At 37.3% G+C, this 13,745-nt stretch overlaps 1 protein-coding gene across 2 annotated transcripts; it reads left to right on the top strand.

Moving 5' to 3' along the window:
- Positions 1-619: 619 nt before the first annotated feature.
- Positions 620-7,125, top strand: LOC133739324 (uncharacterized). 2 transcript variants are annotated; one of them, XM_062167074.1, is made up of 16 exons: positions 620-778; positions 1,629-1,840; positions 2,205-2,341; positions 2,426-2,536; positions 2,657-2,758; positions 2,922-3,030; positions 3,124-3,324; positions 3,570-3,738; positions 3,892-3,973; positions 4,062-4,155; positions 4,436-4,532; positions 4,745-4,838; positions 5,331-5,403; positions 6,117-6,290; positions 6,370-6,492; positions 6,609-7,125. In XM_062167074.1, exons 1-16 carry the CDS (start codon positions 766-768, stop codon positions 6,768-6,770), a joined length of 1,953 nt encoding a protein of 650 aa, XP_062023058.1. In that variant the 5' UTR covers positions 620-765; the 3' UTR covers positions 6,771-7,125. The 2 variants fall into 2 exon arrangements, with proteins under 2 accessions (XP_062023058.1, XP_062023059.1); XM_062167075.1 differs by lacking the exon at positions 620-778 and having other exon boundaries at positions 1,700-1,840; positions 2,225-2,341.
- The last annotated feature ends 6,620 nt before the right edge of the window (positions 7,126-13,745 follow it).

Here is a 13,745-nt window from a genome sequence, read left to right as displayed (position 1 = left end):
AACATCAACTCATTATTCATAAGGACTAAATTAATATTATTAACAATTCATTATGAACCTTTTTATCAAGTGGGAAACTAGGTGACCTTTTTATCATTTCACTCTCTAATGTGACATTTTCCATCATTTCCCTTAAGATTAAAAGAAGATTTGAACTTTACTCCCATCATTGTTAAAAAGAAGAAGAAGAAAAAAGAAACACCAATCATCTTTAGCTTAGGTCAGTTTGTTTTAGCTTAGATAGGTTGTTTGGATTTTCTTGTCGGATTTCTTATGTAAGCTTTTGTAAACTCTAGCATTTGGTTGTTGATCTAATGAATTCAACTTCTATTTTTTCAAAAAAAAAATAGGCCCAAAACTTTATTCGGTGCAAGATCAATAATCTTTTTTAGAGAAATATTTGTTTTTATTTTAATTTTTTGAGAAATTAGAGAGATATTTGCTGATAATTCTTGAAAGGGAGGCAGATAATTCTTAAAATGAAAAGAAAAATAGAAATTTTGAGTTTCCACGGCTCCACGCCATGGTATAAGGTGTAGAAAGGGTGCGTGGCAGACCGCCACGTTGATGAGGTAAATAAGTGAATAAATAAAAAATCTGGAATTCTTTTCATGCTTTCTCTATCACTCGGACTCGTTAAATAGGCAACGCATTCTCTCTCAATCAAAGAGTACCGATCATTTCCCTCAGGCGAGTCTCTCTGCTTTGCTTCTCCTGAAAACCAAGCTCCGACGAACACATCGCGATCTTCTCTAATCGCCGGAAATGAACGACTCAGGTTTATTTTCCTTTGCCTCGAGTCGGTGCTATTCCAATTTCACCGTCATCGGTTTTTCTTGATTCTTTGAATGCGCTGTTAGTTAGTAGCATTGTAATGGTGTTTGAAGCTTTCCTATCATTCACAGAAATCTCTCGGAGAATGAAACTGTTTCTTTTTTTCTTGTTAATGTGCTCGTTTTCCCTCGTAAATCGCCTGCGCCTTTTTATCTCTGTTACTGTGTTTGATTTCAGCGTGGATGATCGACGAAGGTTTTTGACTTGAAAAAGTGTTGGAAACTCGGAATTTTGCTTGTTAGGGTTTATGAATCGTTTTTGTTCTTTGGATGTAGGTGATATAGCGCATCTGGAATCCGTGATTTTATAGAGTTCTAGTGTCTTTAAGTTGAATTTGACTTCAATCTTGGTAGAATTTTTCAATGTATAGATACATTGGAGGTGTGAATTGATATTGCATGAGTTCCATTTAGTGAAGTACATTTTATGCATACAAATCACTTACATGCTAGCTAGTTTTATTCATTACATCATTATTGACTCGCTCTCCATTGAATGAATGAACTATGGCGTTTCTTGATTGTGTATCATATCGGCTAGGGTGTTGTAGTTCTACTTTCAGACGCTAGTTTGTTCTGTGAAGGTGTAAGTAGAAATTCTTGAGGTTCTATAGAAGAATCTCAATGCATTCCTTTTCCTCTTCCTTTTAAGGAACCAAATCATGTTGCAGAAACGGATTACTTGGGACTACCTGTAGTTTTTTTTTTTTTTTTTTTTTTTCCACATCGACACATAATCAATCAGCATTTGAATATCGCTGATTTACTTTCTCCTTTTGAATGTTGATAAATCAGGAAACCCACAGGATGCCGATGTTCCACCAGTTGAAGGTGTTGCTGGAGGAGGGACAGCATATGGATGGACTGATGGTGGCTTTCAAGGTTCCAATCCACTCAAGGGATCAGTTGACCCTACAGAGGTTCCGACCGCAGATTTAGTGCATGTATGGTCCATGCCAAGCACAGCGAATGTTGGACCACAAGAAATGCCTAGACCTATGGATCCTGTACGTATTGTTCCATGATTTTACTTAATTGTGTCTTGGTATCTTTGTTTGTCTATACTGTGAATTACATGACAACTGATATACATGCATAAGCTGTTTAGATGGCATATTGTTACACCTAATATGCATGTGGTTCAAATTGTGCGTCTCAATACTTATTTTTAATGGCATGGTTAATTGCCTCACCACCAGAGGCTGTTACTGTTGTTTGGTCCATGTAATTGCTGCTACAATGCGTAGGAGATACACAAATTACAAACACCTGCATATTGGTGGCTTTTTACTTTATAGAGAAGTGTAAATCAAGCGTACTGCTGTTTAATGTCTCTATAGTTTTATGCTTCTAAATTTGGCTTATTTGAAGGTTAATCTTCTGGCTGCTAGAAACGAGAGAGAAAGTATTCAAGTTGCAATACGTGCGAAAGCTTCCTGGGGTGGTCCTGGAATTGCAGGGGTTGTGCAGGTTCAGTGTAATGATTTATGCTCCTCAGCTGGTGATCGGTTAGTTCCTTGGAGTCATTTTGTTTTTTCTGCAGGTTTACAACTACTCTTCCAACATATAATTTTTTGATATGCTGTGTGTAGGTTGGTTGTTGGACGATCATTAAAGTTGCGTCGTGTGGTGCCCATATTGGGTGTCCCAGATGCTCTTGTTCCCCTTGATCTTCCTGTTAGTCAAATAAACCTATTACCAGGGTACTGTCTTCATTAGTGGTTTGATAGTCTTATATTTGGGGTGAAGGATTGGTAATGGACAAATTATTGCAAGTGACTGACATAATCTCTCTCTCTCTCTCTCTCTCTCCCCACCCCCAGAGAGACAACTGCAGTTTGGGTTTCCATTGATGTTCCTAGTGAGCAACCCCCAGGTCAGTATGAGGGGGAGATCATTATTACTGCGACAAAGGCAGATGCAGAGTGAGTCTATTCCCATTTTCACTATTTTGAGTGCTGTGTTTTTGTTTTCGTGGTAAATTCTAACTGTCCTTAGCTTTTGAACCATTCAGTAGTAGACTTCCTATCCCAATGCTGTTATATTTACAAGGAGGTTTTTACAGTTATTGATTCTGACTTGGTCCAGGACTTCAGCACAATGCTTGGGAAAATCCGAGAAGCTTCAACTTTATAGAGAACTTCAAAGATGTCTTGAAACTGTGGAACCAATTGATGGGAAACCAGTGAATGAAGTGGTTGGGTTTCAAATTTAATTTTTTCCAAAGTCTAGTTTTGGAGGTGCTATTAGCTGTTCATTTAAGCATGTGCCTTTTCCCTTTACTTTTTAGGTAGAAAGAGCGAAATCTGCAACTACATCTTTAAGAAGAGTTCTTCTGTCTCCATTGTTTTCTGAGTTCTTTTCAAATAATGGGTCAGTTGATATCATGGAGGAAGATGCTATTTCAAACCTTTCAGTACGGGTGAAGATAAATGTGACTGTTTGGGACTTCATTCTTCCTGAAACTCCCTCACTTCCAGCTGTATTTGGTGTATCCTTTATGTTTATAAAGTAATACTATTTGCAAGCTCTAAGAATTTTATACTTCATTTATATATAAATGTAAATGGAAAAACGAATTCTCTGCTGCAAAAAATACTGATATGTGAAGATATAGGCAGATTGTTCTTGTGATGAAGACCAAGTCTATACTTATTATTACGTCCTATTCTCTGTTTTACTAGAAATCTGACCATATTCCTGAGAATGCATACACATTCTTTAACCAAATTTTAGATATCCGATACTGTAATTGAGGATCGTTTTGGTGTTGAACATGGGACTGAGGAGTGGTACGAGGCATTGGATCAGCATTTTAAGTGGCTTCTTCAATATAGAATCAGTCCATATTTTTGCCGATGGGGTGATAGCATGCGTGTATTGACATATACCTGCCCTTGGCCAGGTACTCATGAAAACCATTTTGTTTTATCCTCGCATTGTACTATTCCTCCTGATCGCATTAGTGGCTGTAGAGAAAGATGTGTATATATATATATATATATATTTTAATATGTTCAGAATCTGATATGTGGTTCCTTCTGTCTTTCTGTGATAGCTGATCATCCAAAATCAGATGAATATTTTTCAGACCCACGATTAGCAGCCTATGCCTTGCCATATAGTCGATCTGTCTCTGGGTATACCGTTAGTCATCCAAGTTCCTTCTCTCAGGTATATGTGTGATGAAAACTGATGAGATTCTACCCATTTGCTGACCTGCCACAGTGGTGACGCAGTGAAGGAGTACTCGCAGAAACAAATTGAGATATTGAGGACAAAGTCTCACTGGAAGAAAGCATATTTTTATTTGTGGGATGAGGTACGAATACTGTTGCCAGAATACTAGGAAAGTGAGCTTTTGTAGATCATGATATGAGAGTGGTCTTTGTATTACACACCCACCCTTAATTCTACCTTAAATCTGCTGTAGTTTCATTCAATTTAGGTAAACCCCCATTGTAGCATTGCAAATAACTTGTGCAAAACCCTTGATATTAGAGGTGGGTGACCATAATTTCTGGGCACTAGGTGACCAGGAGAATATTTCTGTGCAAAATAGTTTTGTAGTATTTTGATGTACATGCAATAATATATGGCAGCCTTTGAATTTGGAGCAATATGAGTCCCTCCTCAACTTGGCCAAAGAGATCCATGCTTATGCTTCAGATGCTCGTGTCTTAACTACTTACTACTGTGGTATGAACTCTTTCCTTGCTGACCAACTGTTTTTCAATTTTAATCATCGTATAGAGTTCCATGGGTTGTAGTGTAAGTGTTTTTTCTTGGTAAAGAGGGCCGAATTTTTCACTTGTGTTGGAATGTTGACAAGACCAAAAACCTATATTTTGTCCCCTTCGAACTGGATAGATTTTGGTATTATTTATATATGGTTTTTGTCTGCTATGCAGGGCCAAGTGATGCCCCTCTTGCACCTACTCCTTTTGAGGCTTTTGTTAAAGTTCCTAAGTTTCTGCGCCCACATACTCAAATTTACTGTACAAGGTAACGCTCTCTATTTGTGCTCTATGGACCCTCTGTTTTTAACAGACCTTCTACTGAAGAAAATAAAAGATCAAAATATGTGTGGTATTTGACCTTTTCTTTCTAACCAACAAAATTCATGCTAGTGCTTGGCTAACTGCTGAGGTGAACTTCCTCTCACCGATGATTCATTGATTCATATCAGGAATTGGTGAAAGTAATATGGATCAACTTCTCTTAAAATGTTGAAAATTAAAATTTAATAATGTGATGGGTTTTGCCACTTTCTCCAATTCATGTAATGGATTGGTGACATTAGCTTCTATGTATGTGGAGGAACCTCACATATCTGGTGTGGAGAGCTAAGCAGTTGTTGTATAGATTTATCAGTGTTCTCTGGTGCAGTGTGTGTATGATGCCAGTTCTCTAAGAATGGAGTCTAGTTTGAGACTTTGAGTGAAGATTGTATATGGCAATGTCTAATACTACACATAAATTTGTCTGACATTGCAGTGAATGGGTGCTTGGGAATCGAGAGGATTTGGTGAAGGATATTATTGCAGAAATGCAACCTGAAAATGGCGAGGTGATACTTTTTGCTTGACTCATCTAATTTCCCAGGGAACATTTCCCAAATTTGTTATATGTGGGATTTTTTTTGTTTTCCAGTTAGAGATTAACAAAATTGTGGTTCATGATGATCCTTACAATCTACATGTCTCCAAGAGCAAGTTGCGACTTAGCTTTAATTTATATATTTCCATTTTATTTATAAAGTTTGTTTATTATAATTAGTTCCGCAGATTCATTCATAAATGAGTCATGCATATTGTTTTCTGTTAAATACTTAACCTGGGAATTAGTGTCACTTAGAACACTGATCATTCGAGGACTTGTCAGTTGTCTGCTTGTATGCATTCGACCATAAATGGAAAATGCTCACGTGTTATTAGGAATTACAAGCATGTGGAGTATTTGCTGTTAGTAAAGGAGACACAACCACACCTCCTCTTATATTTAAACTTTTACTCCATGATAGATTTCGAATGTAATCTAATATTGAAATTTGTAGATCATATAAGGATTATGAAATCTGAACGTTAAAGATATAATCTATTATGATTACTTTTAGACGAAGTGTTAGTTGCATGAGATATATGGTCGTGTCTTGATGATTGTAATTACGAAATGCATGATGAATATACATTTCTAATAGTTCTGTTTGGATCTCTAGTTCCAAGTTCCTGCACTTTTGCATCTCTCTACTTGCTGAAGAATGTTGGCTTGGGCATTTTGTAGGAATGGTGGACTTACGTGTGCATGGGACCATCTGACCCCCATCCCAACTGGCACCTTGGGATGCGAGGTACGCAACATCGAGCTGTAATGTGGCGTGTATGGAAAGAAGGTGGAACAGGTTTCTTATACTGGGGTGCCAATTGCTATGAGAAGGCAACTGTTCCCAGTGCAGAGGTAAATTTGCTTGGCATCGGGATGTTCAATGGTTAATGAAATTGTTTACATGTTACTAAAGTAGAGTGTGCCTGAACAGATTAGATTCAGGCGTGGTCTCCCCCCTGGAGATGGAGTTTTGTTTTACCCTGGTAAGGTGTTCTCATCATCAAATGAACCAGTTGCTTCAGTCAGACTAGAGCGCATTCTCAGTGGATTACAGGTCAGGGAAACTTAAAAGGCGATTTTTATTTGTTCATCTCTTTTTTTTTTTTTCTATTTGTTTTTCTCCAATTGTATTTTGATGTTAATTTGACATTTCTTTGGGTTCTTTGTCAGGACATTGAATATCTCTCACTCTACGCTTCGAGATATGGTAGAGATGAAGGGCTTGCTCTCCTTGAGAAGACAGGTTTGTACTTGGGTCCTGAGCGTTACACGCATGAGCATATGCCAGTTGATGTAATGCGGAGCGAGATCTTCAATGCATGTCGGTCTTGAGAGAAGGCTGTATGCATGAGGCTATAAAGGATATAGTGTACATGAAGGGATCTTTTTGAAAGCTGAAACTTAGAAACCAACACTGTTCATACTTCATAGCGAACATGCAGATCATGCTAGACAGTTTGTTCTCCACTGATTGTGCACTTTCCTCGTGTAATACAGAGACCTTCTGGATCTTCCTTTTTCCAGTGAAGGAGAACCCTAGAATTTTCTTATGGATGGAAAACACTACCCGACCAGTTTTTTGAGTTGCTTGTAGTTGTCTTTTGTTGTAATGAATATGTAAATCACGATAAGGTTTTTCCACATTCAACTGGCTTAGCATTATTTAATTTCTGTGGTGTTTCTGGCGTATCTCGAGCCCCTTATAAGTTTCTTTGATTTCCGGCATTTTAAATGTTGGCGGTTTCTAGCCCTCAATAATTGTTGTTCCGAGTAGACTCCCTATAAGCAAACCAATCTTGAAAAGTAGAAAAGCGCCATGAGGTGTAAAATGCGAAGAAATGTTAGGACTGCCTGCTTTTGCTAATAGAAAGAAGAGGAAAGAGGAAAGATATGAGATTCTAGAGCCCATAACATGATGTGGATGTTGATAGGGAGGGCCGGAGGGGCATACAATTCAAAACGAACGACACGTTCTCAAATCCCTGCCCCCTCTTTTTTTTCTTCCCATGGCCTCTTTTCCCTCAAGAATTAGTAGGCTATTGACTCATGCATTCACAAAGCAGCTAGCTTCAGACCCCACCCCACAGACCCAAAAAAAACCACTAGAGCAAAGCAAAGGAGAAAATGAAAAGGGAAGGAGGGGGCTAAGTAAAAATGGAGATTCAATATGGACCTTTTGCAGCACATATTGGAATCAGAAAAGCAACCAAAAGATAATCAACTTGGTGATGATTGCTTTGGCTGGTTGTATAAACTGTGCATCTCAATTCTTTCTTTTTGACATAATGAATGCCCTTACAACCTTACAGCTGTGTAATTTTTACAATCCTATCTAAACTGAAAGAAAGTCCCGAGTAGGGGCAACCATAGCGTGTAAATGCTACGGCTGTCCAGTAAACACACATCACGTTATCTACGTCATTTTAAAAGAAAGTCCGGAGTAGGACAACCGTGGCGTGTGAATACTATCGCTGTCCAGTAAACATACACCACATTACCTATGTCATAAAATAGTTGTAAATTTGTATGGCAAAAATGAAATTCTTTTGCATATTTGTCCTATTCCGTACAATTGAATTTCTCGTAGCAAAATACGTAAAACTCTCACTTCCATACTTAATAATGTTTTCATTAGTCGGCCGAACGATCCGCGTAGCACGGCGGCCATACTAAAGATCTCTCAAATTACGGCTTCGAACATGTCAATAAAAGTTTGCTTAATTTGAATTTAAATTGTGGGATGGATAGCATTGTATGGAATTCAACCTTTTCTGTTTCCTTTATTATACCCTTTCAGCTAGTAATCATTTCAAGTTTTAACAAAGTCTTCGTTGCAGCATCTTTGTAGACTCTGTTTCCCGTCACATCCAGGTTTCGTTCTCAATTAGTCTAGAAGAAAAGCAAAACTCTTATCCAACCACTCTTTTCCCTTCTAAAAACACTCCGGTGAAATTGCACGCCTCTAGTTTTTGATTGGCCAAACCCAGAGGAATGTGCTTAGCCAATGGTCGTGCTTATCTAAACCAGTACTCGAGCTCACTTTCACTTGCCTTTTATAGCATAATTATTTACTTCCCAAGTCAAAAACCCAAGCATAAGTAAGTAAGTTTTCCTTGACGCAATCATTCCAATTTTGATTTCATTGGTTACTGAATTATCATGAGTTAAGCTGAAAAACTAATATGTTTCCCATCATGATTATGAGTAAAAATATCTTTATTTGGTGACTTCTAATCAAATTTTATTACATATTTTTTACTTGAACTTTTTCTTTTTGAATTATTTATATAATCATGTTCATCTATGTAATGATTTTCATGTGTTTGGATAAGTGTAAAAAAATGAGACCCCTCTCTGCTAGGGTTGGGAGTTTGCCGCCTCTGGTCTGGCTTCTCAAGAATTGTCCCTCATTCTCGATGGGGCTCGTTTCCGTTACCATCACTGGGATCGGATGAATTGTCTTCGTTGTCTGGCAGTGCCATGCAACAGGGGCTGTTTGGTGGTCAAGAGATCGGAATCTGTGGATTGCGATCGAGCTCTGGCCAAGGATTGAAGGAGCCGTCTAAGATCGGCCAGATCAGAACTTTGGTTGAACGCCTGAAACCTTTTATGAAGGGCAAGGCACCCGGCGGTCAGCATATTGCTTGGATACTGTGCGGGTTGTCGATTCGACGTCTAGGCGGATTGCTGGCAGTGGAGAGCAGTGGCGGATCAGAGCGGCCACGACGAGCGCGGCTTAAAGATGGGGCCGATCGGTCCGACTTTGTGCCGGAGGAACTTTCCCGGCGAGGGATGGCAGGTTGTCAGTTTGTAGGCATCGACTGCGCAGCGATCAGAAGTGTAGGTGATGGCTATTGGCGTCAAGCTGATTGTGTCAGATTGGACCTCTGTCGGGGAGATGATGGGGCCGGGATGACTCTTATCTGACGAAGGGCAGCGGTGCAGCGGCCGAGCACGAGGTCGGGGATGGCCTGGGTGCGAAGAAAGATTTTGGGTGCCCAAAGTTGGGCCTGGGCCTCTGCTCTGTTGGATTGCTCTAGTAGGGTTTGGGGTTGGGCCTGTCTACTTGGGTTCCTGCGAATGGTGTTTGAGCCCGATGCTTTTAGGGTTCGTATATGGGACCCGGGAAACTTTTTATGGGCCCTAAATTCCCCTGCATTTTGGATTGGCTTCTTTGGTTATTTAGGTAGAAGATTGCTCTCTATTCAGCGTATTTTTTTGCGTGGAGTAGGCAAGGTCGGTCACACTACCGACGGTTACCTTGATAGAAGGTTACCCTCTATTCGACGTATATCTTTGCTTGGAAGTATGGTCGACCATACTATTGGTACCGTTTTACATAGCCCAGACTTTGTCTGGTGCCTCATCAAATGCTTAATTGCATCCCTTCGTATCCTTGCTAGGTTTTATTTCCGGTGCTTTATTGCATCTAGTATTTCTCTTGTTATTTTATATTTTGATGTAGTTTCTACATCTATAAGTTGTAAGTTTTCTTATGTTTATTATTAATAAAATGGTTGACTATTACTCTAAAAAAAATATATATATATATAATGATTTTCATATTTAGTTGTATTTAACTGTCGTTGAATTTAAATCATAAAGTGAATAATAATAAGATGATTAAACTTTATCTATTTTCTTCAAAATTCTCCACTGATAAATCTAAATTCAATAATAATTGAACACAACTGAGCATTAAAATCACTGAATAATTAAACATAATATAAAATAAAGATAGATTTAAGTCCAAAATGAGCTTCATCTGGGTCAGAGCCCCTGTTACACTGAAACAAAAAGAACCAAACCCAACAAAATAGTAATAAGAATATTAGGTTGATGGCTTGGGTCTTTGGCTGGCGAAAAGGCACCAAAACCAAAACCAAATATAATACAAAGCTAATGTTTGACTGACTCAGTTTGCAACAAACTTTCTTAGTTTCTTTAGTACTGGCCTAGGTCCTGACTGCACTGTTTTCTTCCTAAATTGGCTAAACATAAATAAATGATGATATTTTAGGTGGGGGTCAATTTTATAATTATATAAAAATAAGGACTGAAAAGAAAATCTCCTTGATTCAATAATATTAATTATGACAAAGTTTAGATTAATTGGGAAAATCTAAATAGGAATCCGATCACCGTTCGCCGGAGTCCGGTCGCCAGAGACCGCGCCGGCCACTGGTCACCGGAGCACAGCAAGGTAGAGGGTGACTTCTCTCTCTAAGTGAGAAAGAAGGAGAGGGTAAAAAAGTCTCAAAAAAAAAGAAAAAAGAATTAATTGGGTAAAAGGGAAATAATCCCTTAGAGTGTTTTGGGTAAATGGGGTTAAAAAACAGTTGGTGGAGCAAGTGGGCAATTTTTAGCCTAAAATCGGGTAAATGATCATTTTCCCTTTAATAAAAGCAACTTGCTAAATAAACTTGCTTTTTTTCCTTTGCTTATAATAATTTAATATGCTTCTCATTATTTGGGTCATTATGAGCGAAGGAAATTATAAAATAATGCCGTAAGTACCTGTGGAAGTATTAAACAAATGGTAGTCTGTATCTGGACCGCCCACGTCAGCATCTGAAGCGGTGGGCCCGACGTGTTGCCCACGGCCTGCATGCACCCAGTCCACTGGTGTCTGAAATCCTGTATTTAAAAAACTGAGATCGAAAAGTCCGATATGCCCCTGGCTTTGGTCACCATCCCTACTTTTTAAAAGGATGGTGGCCTTTGCGTAGCTGTCCATTTCGGGATCTAGGGTCTACACGAAAAGACAAAAAGGGTCTTTGCCTTTTTAGGTAACACCGGAAGGTACTGTGCATGGTTCTTAAATTTATGTGCCCGTCTAACCATCGTTTTGTTTATACACCTTATTTATATATTTTTTTTTCTTTTACAATATGGCCAGTACGGCTGTCTTTAAGTTAAAATTGAAAATTTTGACAGATTTAACTTTGAAAGATTAAAAAATTTTAAGAATAAATTAAATCACAATGATAAATAGGACAATTATAAAATAGATTTTTATTAAGAAAATTAAAAAAAAATGATTTCACAACCCCTACTTTTCTTTCCCACTATTTTCTCTTTGCAATAACTACCAGTGAATCTATTATTTTGCAATAACTACCCACTTTTTTTTAAAAAAAAACTCATGCAGTGCATGTGATTGCAGACTAGTTTTGCTTATTCAGCTCTAATATTGTAGGATTTAGTGAGATAATTGTGCGATGCTATCAAACATTTTACTAGTTACGATTCAAAAGCGAGAAGTTCTATATACACATCCCTATTTACTAGATACACACCCATAAATTTTTTTTCCCATCATCTTCCTTAAACTTCTTGTTATGCCCTTCTTTTTTATTAGGAAACTTTTGTTTACACATATCTATTTACTTATATTTTTATCCAATTTTCCTTTTAAACATCATCTTTTAAAACAATTAAAGCACTACATCAATTCATTAAATCGACCACCGTCCACCTCATCCTCACATCACCACTACCATACCACCCACCTTTCATACCGCCAGTTGTTCACATTGTTGAATGTAAATTGGATGGAATAGAGTCCATCTTTAGGTTTCAATCTTCATATATACATATCTGGATTGATTTTGACCCACACATAAACAGAGAATAATACAACCATTGGATTAACATGTTTGATATATTATTAAACAAATGCTGACAACAACAAGTACCTCCTCAATTCCTCACTCTATTAATTGTGTTTGTATGATAATTTGATTATACTTGTGAAGGTCAATTGTATATTTGCTCCTTTAGCCTCACTCCAAAACCTTTGCGTTCTCACCTTCTTTGAAACTTGAAAAACATGCAGTGCGTGATGGCCGTACATGGAAGGTCATATAATAGTATCAGGTTTTCAGTATCAAGTAATTAAATATGTATAAATAAATGATTCCTAATAAGGGTAGAAGAGGAAGTTTAAAAATAATATGGACAAAAAAAATTAGAAGTGTGTATCTAATAAATAGAGATGTGTATATAAAACTTCTCTTCAAAAGCAGATAATTAATATCATACTTAAAATGCTACATCTTTTGCACGTGAAAAATTTGAAAATATGTCTCAAAATTGCATAAATTATGCGATTATTGAAAAAGTAGACCAAACATAATGATCTGACCATCCTATTATCTACCAATAATGCAAGTGATAAGCATTTTAATGACTAAATATAATCTCAAATTTTGATATTTATGGTCAACATTTCACTAAATTAACCAAAAAATAACCACAATCGAGGTGCAGTGCATGACATAAGAGCTCTATAGTGGCAGACTCGAGCACGTGCCCGTAAGGTGTGCAGAGCACCTAATCAGCCACGAGGGGCATCAGTGACATTTGGCATGCATTGGTACTATAGCAGTACACTGTGTGTGATAGTGATGGACAGATAAGTGAGTAGAGCCCAAAGACCAGCAGGAGGCCAGGGTTTGAAATATTATAATAATACTAAAATACAGAGACACAATACTTCACCTTCGCAGCACAATCGTGCCCACCAAGGCAGTAGTTTTGAGGAGAAAGAGGAATCATGCCCTTATCGGGATAGTAAAACCAAACCAGACAAGATTTTCAGCAGAAATCACAACAAAGCCACTGACGTTTCTGGAGTGTGGACAAAAACGTTTAACTCGTCCCCATTAGCTTCTTCGTCCTTATCGGCTCAATGGCATTGTTGTTAATTTCTTTCGTTTTATTGGAAATGAAAACTGATTACTCATTAAGTTTACCCGTTTTAGCATTATCGAAAAGAAACCAAAAACAATCGTTTTAGGGAGGTATTAAGAGCAATGGCGAAGCTAGAATTTTAAAATAGGGTGGGCTAAAATTTTTTTTAATAAAAGTTTACTAATAGTTAGATTTATTTATTTTCCCTAAATTTTACTAGTAACATGTTTTATTCATTTCTTAAATTAAACCACATCATATATTAATTACATATTAAATAATCAAATAGCTAACTGATCCAAAAAAATCAACATTATAACGTTTGATAGAAATTCGATAAGAAAAGTATAAGACAAAAGAACATATCTACTCAAATTTTATCTTGTGCTCTTGAATAGAACCAAAAATCTTGAATTTGTATCATAATTCTTAGCCAATTCTTATTCTGACCTAATTTACCTAAAAAGCTTTATGCGAATATGTTTCTTAAAGAAATATAGAAAATAAAACACAATCAAATACTTCAAGCATAGAAATAACATAGATATGACCCAAAAAAATTAACATATGGGCTAACTTTAGAAATTTGAGGTGGACTACTTTTTAATATTT

Source organism: Rosa rugosa, chromosome 3 (assembly GCF_958449725.1).
Source record: "Rosa rugosa chromosome 3, drRosRugo1.1, whole genome shotgun sequence".
In the NCBI taxonomy this organism is placed as follows: domain Eukaryota; kingdom Viridiplantae; phylum Streptophyta; class Magnoliopsida; order Rosales; family Rosaceae; genus Rosa; species Rosa rugosa.
This window is presented reverse-complemented; position numbering and strand designations above follow the sequence as displayed.